The 14,704-nt window shown below is 37.6% G+C and overlaps 1 protein-coding gene across 4 annotated transcripts in view; it reads right to left on the reverse strand.

Moving 5' to 3' along the window:
- The window catches only part of Ugt50B3 (UDP-glycosyltransferase family 50 member B3), a 48,977-nt gene that overhangs the window by 5,569 nt on the left and 28,704 nt on the right, over window positions 1-14,704 (reverse strand). For 3 of the 4 annotated variants that reach the window (XM_034976959.2, XM_069504007.1, XM_034976960.2), the window contains one exon: window positions 279-421. In XM_034976959.2, the coding sequence (XP_034832850.1) occupies window positions 279-421 (143 nt within the window). The remainder of the gene's footprint in view (window positions 1-278; window positions 422-14,704) is intronic. The other variant, XM_069504008.1, reaches the window with a different exon arrangement.

Raw genomic sequence — 14,704 nt, forward strand, 5'->3', positions numbered from 1 at the left:
AAACAATAAGGGTAATAAACCAAACACTCATAGAGCCCATTCATTTTTAAAGGAGCCAGTTCAGCCTCATAGTGTTGGTACTTTTGAATTCAACCGCGACTGTCTCAAGTGGAAACACGCCAGTTTATTTTGAATGTACTATACGAATAGGGTCTACTTTCATTTTAAAGACCCACTTTTAACCAGGCTGGTGGGAGTGTGCACTAAGATTTGACTCCTTCAGCAAAAATGTTTCGCAGTCGTCGTACGACGGGTCAAATAAGGAAAAACAGACATACCTTCTGATAAGCCCCTGAGCCAGCTCTAGAAATGGTATCTTGTGTGACTTGGTGCCACCCATCGTGACCATGAGGATGTCGCTCCCGCAAGCCGATGCTGCCAGCAAGATGGGCAAGCATACTATCGGCCACCGAGAGCCCTTCTGGAAACAAACAGAAAAATCGTAAAATTTTGTGTTCAATCTAGCAATACACTTTTTAAGTTACGTTCAAGTTGTATCTGGGTTCTAAAGGAATAATTTTGATCAAAATGGCAGACGAACTTTATTTTTAAGACTATTATCTATATTTAAGTAAGTAAGTAAGTAAGTAAAGTAAAATATGCTTTATTGTACACCAAAACCAAAACAATAGACATATTATAACAAAGATAGCAAGTACAATAGGCGGCCTTATCGCTACAATAGCGATCTCTTCCAGGCAACCTTAGGGTAGAGGATATTATAAAAATTAAAGAAAGCGGAAGGGGTGTACTAATTAAATAAAGTAAATACACATAATATACGTATGTATATATATAAATAGGCACGAACGAGTCGTGGCCAACATCTTTATTGCTTAAGACACAAAATCTATATACTTTTATAAAAGGATAGGTTGACTAACTGACTGACTGACTGATCTATCAACGCACAGCTCAAACTACTTGATGAATCGAGCTGAAATTTTGCATGCGGATAGTTATTATAACGTAAACATCCGCTAAGAAAGGGTTTTTGAAAATTCAATCCTTAAGGAGGTAAAATAGGGGTTCGTAATTTGTATAGTCCACGCGGATGAAGTCGCGGGCATAAGCTAGTAAAAAATGCAGGATATAAGTACGCGACCTTTCTTAGTGGAGCAGTATTACAGTTTTCTTGAAACCCAAGGCGGTTTTCAAGGAAACTGATCTCAATATCATAAGCATATACGTAGAAAGACGGAGTATCTCTTGTTAAGTAAGTATTGAAAATTCTTGAAATATATTAAAATAACATTGTAGACAAGATTTATTTTCGCAATAAGGTTTGTTCGGTCGGAGTTCCGACGTCGACATTACATTTTATATTATATTGGCTTCGAGGTCACAAAGAAAAGGATTGAATAGGTACTTAATAACCCTGTGAGTTAACTCTAGTATTTTGTTAGTTTTATGTACCTACTAGCTGATGCCAAAGACTTCGTCCGCGTGGAATAAGGTTTTTAAAAATCCCGTGGGAACTCTATGATTTTCCGGGATAAAATGTAGCCTATGTCACTCTCCAGGTCTTTATCTATACCCATGCAAAAAATCACGTCAATCCCTTGCACCGTTGCAACGTGATTGAAGGACAAACCAACAAACTAATAAACCAACAAACCAATAAACCAACAAACCAACAAACAAACACACTTTCGCATTTATAATAAGGGTACTGATGGTAACTCTATGATTTTCCGGGATAAAATGTAGCCTATGTCACTCTCCAGGTCTTTATCTATACCCATGCAAAAAATCACGTCAATCCCTTGCACCGTTGCAACGTGATTGAAGGACAAACCAACAAACTAATAAACCAACAAACCAATAAACCAACAAACCAACAAACAAACACACTTTCGCATTTATAATAAGGGTACTGATTAGCAGACTCGCGCCTCGGACTTTTCGGACTTACTTACCTGTGTGTGTGTGTGTGTGCGTTTTATTAAATAACATTTTGCAAACCGTCGCCGCGTCGTCGTGAGGAAACTTGCATGCCTGATAGTCAGTAATGTTTTCAAAGGTTTATGTAGTCTCGGTGGGATCTTCATCTCAACCCATCGCCAGCAAATGAGTATGGGTCTCCTCTCAGAAAGAGAAAGATTAGACAAGCTAGTCAGTAGAACGAAGTTTACTAGAGGAACCGACAATGCGTTGCCGGCCTTTCAGGAAATTGTTGGTCCGCCCCTTAAATAACCAGTTTATAATCTAATAAGAACATCGCCGAAGGGAGTCGATTCCACAGTTTGCATGTGCGTGGATAAAAGGATCTGGCACAACGGGCGGTTGAAGTGCACCAGGCACCCAGGTGGTGAGGGTGAAATTGCTTGCGGTGGCGTGCAGTGCGGTTGTAGAAAAATGAGGGTGGAATGAGACCAAACAACTCTTTAGAGACTCCCCATTATATTGGCGATAGAACACGCAAAGAGAGCTTACGTCTCTGCGGTGCTCCAGGCTTTCCAACGAGCCGGGAGTTCGAGGTTGACGCAGAAATCACAAATATGAACGGGAATTCTCTCTTATGTAGTGAACATACAGAACCAAAATTCGCTGATTTTTTCCGTTGCGTCGGTATAATGATGGCAAAAAAAAATTAGATAAGTAGGCAACCTGCTTATTCATGATCATATTATAATACATAGAATTCTAATAAAGCGGTTTCCTGGAAGAAAAAGTCTACCATAGCTACGGAGACCCACCTTGTGCGAGTTGTGCCTCTCATCATTCAAGCCCACATAAAATCTGTATACATTTCGCCTTTATCAACAATAGGTATGTATGATAAAACAGTAACCCATTGTTTATGTTACAATGGGCTAGGATATATTTTTGTGTCGTGAGAAAACGGTGGTTAGTTATATAATATAAGTATTTGGCATCGATACTGGGTAGGTAAATCTTATATTTATTACTAGCTTCTGCCCGCGGCTTCGCCCGCGTGGCCTACAGGAAACAAATGGTTTTTTTTTCAGAAACAAACATTATAACATCAGGACACGCACTCTGAACAGCACCGAATAACACATATAACCTTCCAACCCCCATTTCACTCATTTAGGGGGGGGGGGGGGGGATTTTCTCATAGTCGTTTCTTAGCTGACACCTAACCTCAAGAAAAAACCTATTTTCCAAATTTCCAGTTAATAATATCAATAATTAAAACTTTCCCATACAATCTTTTATCCCCTATTTTACCACCCTTATAGGCAAATTTTCCAAAAATCCTGAAACACGTATTTCTTCATTTGTAATCGAAAATCCAAATACCAATTTTCATGCAAATAACTTGAAAAATGACCGACTTTCATACAAACTTCCATCCCCCATTTAACCCACTTAGGGGTGGAATTTCTAAAAATTCTTTCTTAGTGGATACCTACTCTGTACAAAGAATAGACCCTCCAAATTTCATGTCTTTAGGACTAGCGGTTTAGGCTGTGCGTTGATATTTATGTCAGTCAGTCAGTCAGTCAGGACTTTGAATTTTATATAATATATAGATTATTACGTACTAGATGATACTCACGACTTCATTACCATCAATTTTGGTTTCTAGAAAAATCCTCTGGAAACTTTTTAATGCAATGCCCCGGACCCCTTGAATGGGAGACCACAAGGCTATCACCCCTACATAGGTATCTTTCTTCTTTCTAAATATATAAAACGAAAAGGTGACTGACTGACTGATCTATCAACGCACAGCTAAAACTACTGGACGGATCGGGCTGAAATTTGGCATGCAGATAGCTATTATGACGTAGACATCCGCTAAGAATTTTAAAAATTCAAATGGGCGTAAAACAGGAGTTTGTAATTTCTGTAGTACACGCAGACAAAGTAGCGGGTATGAGCTAGTCTTATCCTAAAGTAGCATTCTTTATCAAAGATTTAAATCTTATAATTTGTATTAGCAACCGATTTTGACAACGTTTTCGCAGTCGGCTTTGTTATCTCGGGAAAACATAAAATTCCTACAGCATTTTTTAATAACCTAAATCCATGCGACGTAATAGCTATCAGCTAGTAAAAAATAAACAAATAAAAGCTCTAACTGCCAACGCCATCATGCTAACATAATAAATAAGTAAACAAAAAACAGGAAAAATCCCTTTTTACAGCTTTTGCTCGTCATACTTATATAATAAAGTAAGATGTATAATTTAGTGTATATTCGTATGACAGTTTTAGACGTAAATAATAAGACGTGAATTGGAAAACATAGAGTGCTTTCAGACCTTTCTAAAAGTAGATATATATAGAGTATAATATATGAGTTTAGGTAACTGCTATCACTTAGGTAGGAATCCCTTACCCTTGCCGTAGGGGAAAGATCTTTTAAACTTGATCGGATCAAGTTTCATTACTTTAGATAGGTAGGTAGGTACTATAACAATCCCAACGGGCGATGTTCAGAGTTTCTCTACGTGTTTTTATTTATTTATTCAGATACAAGTTAGCCCATGACTGCAATCTCACCTGGTGGTAAGTGACGATGCAGTCTAAGGTTGATTGCTAACGTGGAAGGGGCATGGCAGTTTTAAATAAACCCATGCCCATTTGGTTTCTACACGGCATCCTACCGGAACGCCAAATCGCTTGGCGGCACGGCTTTGCCGCCGAAGCCTCACACCTCAAACCAAGTACTTACATAGTTCTAAGAACCGATGCAGCTTGGGGTCCCAAGGTGCTGTGATGGCGACCTCGCACCAGAAAGAGCAGCGTTGGCAGACCTTAACTGGGTTTAATGGACATGTACCGTTAACTTAAAAAGTTACACTATAGAGCCCCATTAAAGTCATAACATTGAATTATGTATGCAATTGATGGGCATATTAATATTTGCATTTAAATCATCGGTCTAACGTGACAACGCCATTTATAATTATTATAATAAGAAACATCTTGTCGTCTATTTATATAAAGCCATAACTCCTTAAATAGACCATAAGTTATTAGCGCACCAAGCAAAGCATCACGTACGGTGGTCTTTTTCTATATAAATATTAATGGTTTATCTTCATCCTTTCATAGTATTGACACCTGATGAATTTGTTTACAAACAGAATACTCACCGCTTTGTGCGCATTTCATTATTTATTTTAGGACCATTTTCGAGTTATTAGGTGTACTACGTAGTAGTACTTCCGACTTCTTTGTTAGATAAGTACTAATTAATGATACCTGCAACTTCGTCCGCGTGGATTTTTTTAAATCTCCCAGACCAGACAGACCAGAGACAATTTAGAAAATATAAATTCCCAAATTCCCGGGGAATTGAATCCGGGACCTCCGGCTTATAAGACCACAGTCCTCACAACTGCTCCAGGGTGGTCGTCAAAATGAGGAGGGTTGAAATGATGCATCAGAAAACTCAATGTGTACTTATCTACCTTTCGTTAGTATCTATTATAATACAGGGTGTAACCAGCACACTAGCAAAACGAAGACAGGTGATAGTACTGATGATTACTGATATGATACCACAAAAAAACCGAAAAAATATTTTTAAAAAATCCTATATTTTCTAAAAGTTCACAATAATATATTGCAAATAAAACATCTGACTGACGCTAGAGGTCAACTAACGTTGCGTAAGTAGGCCACTCGGAGTCTATGCCGCATAGGTGGGGGCATTGACTCGAGTTTTACACGCTATTCTTTACGGATTTGAAAAATACTAAATCACTAAGACTACAAATGAGACAAATGTTTATTGGTATTGGATTGTGTTTAGGTAGTATAACAATAACGCTAAGTTTTTGCTAGCGTTCTGGTTACAGCCTATATAATTCTGTGCCTTTAGTTATTACGTAGAGCTGTTTTGTATGAAAATTGCACCAAGTGACATTTTCATAATAGACTATGTGCTGTGCTGTGACGAATTGCTTTGGTTAAAGGAATGCTAAATGGCTGGTAGAGTCATTGACCTGTAGTTTTCTAACCTAATGATCGCATTCCATTTATAATGAATTCTAAGATTGCATGTAATTTCAAACTAAAGCTCTGATCAAGTTGTTAAAAGTTAATTTTTTTCCACAGATTTGGAATTTAGGGGTTATAATTATTTTATAATATACTTATGTGCATTTATTTACTTAATTACATACTATATACGTACTATATATTGATAAGTACACATCTATACTTATAATAAAACTGTAACTGGACGAATTCTGTACATTAAATATATTATTATTCTGAAAATTTTAATAGGTGGAAACATTATTATCGATAATATCAGTGTGTGTTTGTGTATAAGTGATGTAGTCAATGTAAAATATGTGTAGGTATTGTATGTGTTCCTAATTTTTAATAAAAAATAAAATAAAATAGATCAGTTAGGTACTTATCCTGGTTTAAGTTTTATAATATTAGATTGGTAACAGGTAGAAAATAATGATAAGTAAATAATTAGCTACCTACCTAACTTGGTCACAATAACTCGTAACTCGTAAATTATTTTAGAACTCAGTAATGCGTGTAAAACCCTGTTTGTATAGTAATATTGTTTATTTGTTAATTTAAATTATGCATAACGCAATCGAGGTCACATATTAAGTGAATGTCAGTTTATTCGGTAAGAAGTCGTTATTGAACCAGTACGGGAAACGGTTTGTTTACACGGAGCGATCAGCGAGCTAGTGTACAAGTTAGCCTGACACTACTAAGTACTATTAATCCTTCAATTACGCTGCGATGGAGCAACGTATCGGTGTGATTTTTTGCATGGTTATAATTAAAGATCTGGAGAGTGACATAAGTAGATTACTTTTTATCCCGGAAAATCAAAAAGCTCCCACGGAATTTTAAAAAATAAATCCATGCTGACGAAGTTACGGGCATCAGTTAGTAAACTAACAGAGGACGTGGATTTAACGTGTTTTGGAAGATCCTCTATTTCATAATCACTAATCAATATCCTTATTAAATTAAAACCCGATTCCGCAACCTCTACGGTCTCACTCTAAGTTTACAGTGTTGTTACAAGCAAGTCAACGATGACAGTGACTGTCTACGATCGGGTCAGTAGCTCGCAATGTGTACACAAGTCATAACTTGGTACACGAATGGTAATAAGGTCCTTTAACATTGTACTACATACAAGGTTGACCGCATGATCGGACCATGTAAAATTTCCGTAAATTATTTTAATTTAGGCCACCTCTATAATAAAAAACCGGCCAAGTGCGAGTCAGACTCGCGCACTGAAGGTTCCGTACTACAGTCGTATTTTGCGACATTTTGCACGATAATTCAAAAACTATGATGCATAAAAACAAATACAAATCTGTTTTAGAATGCACAGGTGAAGACCTTTCATATGATGTCTCCACTTGATATAGTTATCTTACTTCGAAAATTGAAAATACTAATTGTTAGTTCATGACCACAATTTAATTTTTTTTGTGTGATGTAACCACAAATTCACGGTTTTTAGATTTTTCCCCGAATGTCTTCTATAAGACCTACCTACCTGCCAAATTTCATGATTCTAGGTCAACGGGAAGTACCCTGTAGGTTTCTTGACAGACCGAAAGACAGACAGACAGACAACCAAGTGATCCTATAAGGGTTCCGTTATTCCTATTGAGGTACGGAACCCTAAAAAATAAGGAAATTCTAGCGAGGGCAAAATCTCTACGTAAATATAAGGATATTTTTTACTGGAGCAAGGATAATTAGACGCTGTTTTTGTAACATTTTTTGTACGAATTAATACGCTACATACTCTAGTTCTTATCTTGACAAAATATGACAACCTAATTAATAACGATTCCTTTAAAAGCAGCTCTCTATATTATCTATAATTTATTATATTGTAATTAATATGCGATGCATGTTTCAACCAATTTTCCATATTTTTATTTGTGTAGGGATCGTCACCAACCGATAGACGTCAACGGACGTACACGTCCACCTTCAGAAGTTCAGGACATGGGTATTTTTAGGGATTTTGACTTGAGAGTAAATGGACTCAACCGGTCTTGCCTTCGGTTGTATACACAGACGTTTATCCACGTTGTATACCTACACTACTCTCTGCGCTTCGTTTGATTGATGCGTCATCATTCCTTATACGCATGGCTAAAGTCTGGAATACTCTTCTGAGATCAGTGTTTCGTGCCAATTATAATCCGGGTATTTTTAAAATAAGAACTTCCTTTATTTAAGATAAAATTGAAAAAACTATTGTTAGAAAAGACATATTACTCGATTAATGATTACCTTGTAGAAATTTTTTAGTTTTATTTTAATTTTTGACATTTGTAACATTATCATTTAAATTTGTATTTTTTTGTGACTAAGTATATAATTTGACTAATTTTATCAAAACTATGTACACGTTGTTCGGTATATCATAAGTCATAACATATTGCATGCTAATAGGCAGAATTTGGCTGTACCTTTTTGTTTTGTAATATCTGCACTGTTTACCCATATTCGCAATAAAGAAATTTGAATTTGAATTTGAATTTGAAGAGTGAATAAGCACTTTCTAGGCAAACGCGCCCCATCTTATGCCACAACATAACTTCCCATAACGTGTGATCGTGGTCAAGCGTGCGCTTATAATTAATTTTTTTTAAATGTCGTCTGTCCACTTAGTGGACTTTACAGCCTTCTTGCTGGGCTGGGCTTTGCTGGTATTGTAGTGCATTGAAAACCCAACGTCCGTCCATCTTCCAAGCCATCTATCCTGCCCATTGCCACTTACCTAGCCACTTACTTATATACTTTCCAGAATGTTGAGAAAAAACTGGCCAAGTGCGAGTCAGATTTGCGCACCAAGGTTTCCGTACTAATATTATTTTTTCGACATTTTGCACGATGAATCAAAAATGCATAAAAATAATTAAAAAGCTGTTTTAGAATGTATTGGTAAAGCCCTTCCATAATACACCACTTGATGTTATTATCTTACTTTGAAAGTTGAAAATACTAATTAATGTTCATGAAAACATTTTTTTTGTGATGTAACCGCAAACTCACGGTTTCCGGATTATTTTCCTTAAGTGTGCTATAAAAGGCCTACCTGCCAAATTTCATGATTCTAGGTCAGCGGGAAGTACCCTATAGGTTTCTTGACAGACACGACAGACAGAAAACGAAGTGGTCCTACAAGGGTTCCTTTTTAATTTTGAGGTCAATCAATCAATCAATCAATCAGCCTATTTGCGTCCACTGCTGGACATAAGCCTTCCCAAGAGCACGCCACCACACACGATCCTTCGCCTTCCTCATCCACCCACTTCTCGCTATCGGGAATAGCAGGGCGACCGGGAACTGGGGGCCTTTGTGTGTTGGCGTTGTTCATTGGGAGTATTGCCCATACTGACCACGCTGGGCACGCGGGTTGGTCAGCGCAGGGCTAGGCTTTTCGCATCAAAGACGCTGCTGCCCGTCCCCAATCTGTGATATTTAAAGCCTAGCTGTTTAGAATGGATATACCGCCATTCTTCGGTCGTCATATCCTCGTTTGCTAATTGGCAGGGGGCACCACGTGCAGGTGAGGTTGACAATTGGGGCGCTAAGATGAAGTTGCGCCCCCTTACCCCCCCTGATCGACGGATCAGCCATAAAAATCCGTTTAACCGATTTTGATGAAATTTGATTACATAGTATGTACATACTGAGATAACTGGCATCACGCAGAATGCAGATAGGCAACCAAAAAGTTTTCATGGGATTTTTGAAAACCTTAATCCATGCGGACGAAGACGCGGTCATCATTATTTAAGTAGTTTATAATATTCATACCTATACTTCAAGAAGTAAGCGGTGATTGACTCTTTATATGCCTATCTAGATATTAAAATCTGTTCAGAAATTATTTCAAACCTGCATCCTGCGTCACAAGCAGGTTTCCTGCCGATAAAAAGTCAATGACAAAAAGTAGGGTTCATGTAAAGGACAATTATTGCTTATTATAACCATTCGTTAAATTCATTAAATAAACATCCCGATTAAGAAACACAAGAATAATGACGCCATATAAGTATTTTTTGGCAAGTGCCATTTATTTATACTTACAAGCTGTGTGCCTGATGGAAATAGTATAAGTCCCGCAAATTGCTAATGCGCGTGGCCGCCATTTTAATGACGTCAGCACTAGACTGAAGTTTCGAGCTGATGGTTGGTATATTTTTATTTCGGCTGACGTCAAAATGACGTCATTAGACGGCAGCGCAATAGCAATTTGCGGGACCTATTTCTATTTTGTGTATTTTTTGTGTCTTTGATAAAATTATTCCCTCATCCCCCTTTAAAGATTGATTCAAATTGGCAGCGAATCAAAGACTCGGGTCACTCTGTTCTTAGTTCTCACCCTATTTTCACGCAAGCGACAAGCACTGTAGTTGCTTATTATAACGTTGTCCTTGTCCCGCTCGATTGGCTTCGCTCAGACCCTGTGCTTATACCTCAGCCCTACCATTACACACATAGTAGGTACACAAATCGTAAGCGGACAAGCGGGGGTTCCGGTAGTAGTATAGGTAATTAAATCTGTGGCCCTACCGCGGTTGTTTGACAGCTACAATGTCACGATCGCAATCATCTCTGATTGATTAATGCTCGCTCACTATTGGCCACAATTCATTGTTGCAAGAAGAATCGCACAAATTCAGCCAATCAGAACAATTGAGATTGTAATAATGATTGATGCAGATTTTAGACAATCGCCCTGCTGTTCGCTTGTATACTCCATACATACCTAGCTAGCTAATGCCCGCGACTTCGCGTGGATTTACGTTTTTCAAAATCCCGCGGGAACTCTTTTATTTTCCGGGATAAAAAGTAGCCTGTGTTAATCCAGGGTATAATCTATCTCCATTTCAAATTTTAGCCAAATCCGTCCAGTAGTTTTTGCGTGCAGGAGTAACAAATATATACACACACACACACACACACACACACACACACACACTTTCGCCTTTATAATATCAGTCGGATTGGGGGTTTTCTTTCGGTTCGGAAACGTGGTAATCTTGATAAAAAACTACCATAGCCCATCCAAGTTAGGCAGCTACCCATCTTGGACTATAGGTATCATCACTTACCAGTCAGAGCGCAGTCAAGGGCCTTGTAATGAATTTAAAAAATTGACATCTCGAGCGGGTGACGGTTGTCACGTTTCTTAACTTGAAAACTTATCTGGAGTAACTGGACACAACCTTGAAAAATTAACGCCCTATTAAGCTACGAGTAGTTACTAAGTATCTGAGCTATTAGCACTAATAGTAACATAAAAACATGTAATAACGTTACGTGAAGCTTACATAACAGAATGTTATGTTTATTACAAAATGATAACACGAGAGGCGAACGAGATTCACATTTATTTGCTCACTTCACGCTACGGTCTACGGTACAAGTAATAAGAGATAAACAATTAATATACTCGTTGAGATCTTACAAAAAAAAACGGTCAAGTGCGAGTTGGAACCGGGCACTAAGGGTTTCATTGGTGAGAAAAGACATTTTTTTGTGATACATCACAACCTATAAGGTACTTCCCGTTGACCTAGAATCATGTGTTAGTTACAACTAACACAATATGATTCTAGGTCAACGGGAAGTACCTTATAGGTTATGATTCCCTGTCCCGGCTTTGCTTAGGTGGAATCCCTGGAAATTCTTTCTGTGGTTTACGTTATAGAGATGAAAAATCTTTTTTAGTTTAGGACTTCAGATTCATCACGCACCACTAACTTTTCGGAGTTATGTGCGTTTTTAAAACAATAAAATATCACTTGCTTTAACCGTGAAGGAAAACACTGTGAGGAAACCTGCATGCCTGAGAGTTCTCCACGTTCTCAAAAGTGTGTGAAGTCTGCCAATCTGCATTGGGCCCGCGTGGCAGACTATGGCCTAAACCCTTCTCACTCTGAGAGGAGACCCGGCTCAGTAGTGGGCTGGTAATGGGTTGATCATGATGACTGTGGTTTGATTCAATAATCAACTGAATTTATTCATGCACAGCTGGAAATTATAAAATAATATATTATATAATTATTATTTATAAGTATATAACCTGTATACTTATTAAAATGTAATACCTAGCTTAGGGACAGTCGGTTTTTCTGTAGACCTACTTAACAAATTGGCTTGTTATTATGTATATGTAAGTAAGTAGGTATGTATAATTGTACCTATGTTTTTTGATCAATAAATAATTTATTTATTTAATGTTATTTAATGGTTCACCGACATAACAAGTAGATTGAAACCAAAGCCATATTCAATAGATACAACATGCCGTGCCATGGAACAAGTATTTTTCTCACACTTAATAATTAAGTAAGTGTTATAAAAGATATAATTAATCGTTGCCGCTCATAACTTGGATTCTTATTTAACGATGTTTAAGTTTAAAGATAGCATCGTCGACCGTTACTAACTTACCTTTCTTAACGAAACAAAAGAGACGAGTAGCGAACACCTTTGTGTCTACATCCAGGTTTCATTGGGATTAATCAAGATAAAGCTTTAAGGCTTGGACAAATACAACGCGTGGCGGCAGTGCAGCACGTGCTAACGCGGCAAAAATATTTTGTTTGTCCTTCAAACACGCCGCAAAGGAACAAAGCAGAAAGGAGATTTTTCACAGGATATAGGTATGTAAAGTTAAAAATCTGGAGATTGACATAGTTCTATTGTAATCCCGGGGAAACAAACGGTCCCTGCGGCATGCCATTTTTCATGTTTTTGTTTTTAAATTACTTACTAGCAACAGATCAACGGATTTATGTAATTAGATATGGAAAGCGACAAAGTATTTATATCTCGAAAAAATAACGAGTTCCCGCGGGATTTTTAAAAAGACGAAGTCGCGAGCATCTTAGTTGATTATATTTAAAAGTATTTACACTGCGCAAAAACAGTAAGTAAACAAACTGACATGGTCCTATGACGTCATAATGCACTATATGTCATCACAAGCACACATATAGCTCACAAACATTAAGTATTTTGTCACAAATATCACTGTCACCTTCGGGGACACTAAGTTGGAAATGTGGACGAACCACGTTCACCTAATGACAGTTGTAAATATCAGCTCTGATTTCCCGTAGGCTTTTCCCGAATATTTTCCTTAATGGTATACATGCGCCCAAAATATACTTGTTTAAGGACATTACACATCGTAGCTGTGATTGCCTAGTGGTTAAGACGTCCGCCTCCTACTCGGAGGTCGGGGGTTCATTCCCGGGCGCGCACCTAAAACTTTTCGGAGCTATGTGTGTTTTAAGTAAGTTAAGTTTTAAGTAATTATCACTTGTTTTAACGGTGAAGGACAACATCGCGAGGGAACTGCACACATGAGAGTTCTTCATAAGGTTCTCAAAGGTGTGTGAAGTCTGCCAATCGCAATTGGCAAAGGTGGTAAACTATATGACTATGGCCAACCCCCTTCTCATTCTGAAAGGAGACCCGTGCTCTCAGCTCTGTAATGAGCCGTTAAAGTAAGATAAAATATTAAGTAAGATTATGTAAGGTAATTTGCTGTCTACAAGTAAGCAGCTACAATTTGTATGTAACAAAGAAACTGATTGACGTGCAGGGTCAGAGCCGTTATAGCCTAGTGGTTAAGACGTCCGTCTCCTATTCGGTAGGTCGGGAGTACGATCCCGGGCACTCACTAAATATATTTATTATTATTTTTTATTTTAAAAAATAAATATGGGGGCCGTCAAAGTTATCAGTTTTAGACCATTTTTGTGACGGGGTCTATCTCAAAAACTAAATTTATAGTTAGGAATTTAAAATTTTGGCACATTATATTGTAATATGCTGTATTTAAATTTTAACAATAAATACTGACGATAATAACGATTCATAACGTAGTTTGTAAGCTGTGACCAAAACATAACTATGTGAGGAACCCTAAAAAAGCGAGGCCCGACATAATAATATCGACTCAAGCGGCCCAACTAGCACAGCTGGTTTTTTAGGGTTCCGTACCCAAAGGGGACCTTATTACTAACACTCCGCTGTCCGTCCGTCTGTCCGTCTGCCCGTCTGTCACCAGGTTGTATCTCATGAACCGTGATAGTTAGGCAGTTGAAATTTTCGCATATGATGCATTTCTGTTGCCGATATTATACAAATACTAAAAATCAGAATAAAAGAAAACATTTAAGGGGGCTCCCATACAACAAACGTAATTTTTTGCTCGTTTTTGCTCGATATTGATAACGGCAACTGGTAGACGCTTGAAATATTCACAGAACATTTAGTTATATTATATTCACTTTAAAAATAAATAATTAAATTAAAATAAAACAAATATTTAAGGGGGCCTCCCACCTCCCATACAACAAAAGATTTTTAAAGTAAGATAACTATACCAAGTGGGGTATCATAATATGAATGCGCTTTACTTGTAGGTACATTCTAAAACAGATTTTTATTTCTTTTTATACATAATAGTTTTTGATTTATCATGCAAAACGTCGAAAAAATACGACTGTAGTACGGATCTCTCGGTGCGCGAGTCAGACTCGCACTTGGTCGGTTTTTAAAATTTTCGGTCAGCTTGTTCAAGGGCATATTGATTGAAGTACCCAAAAAGACATATTTACGTTAATAGTATTAAGCGAGCTGACCTCTTCAAAAGCGAAATAAATTAACACTGAAAAGGAGACCACAGTCGAAAATTCTAAATGTCTTTCACACAACAATCAAGTAATCTCCCTTTTTT

Source organism: Maniola hyperantus, chromosome 16, assembly GCF_902806685.2.
Source record: "Maniola hyperantus chromosome 16, iAphHyp1.2, whole genome shotgun sequence".
NCBI classification, from domain to species: Eukaryota; Metazoa; Arthropoda; class Insecta; order Lepidoptera; family Nymphalidae; genus Maniola; species Maniola hyperantus.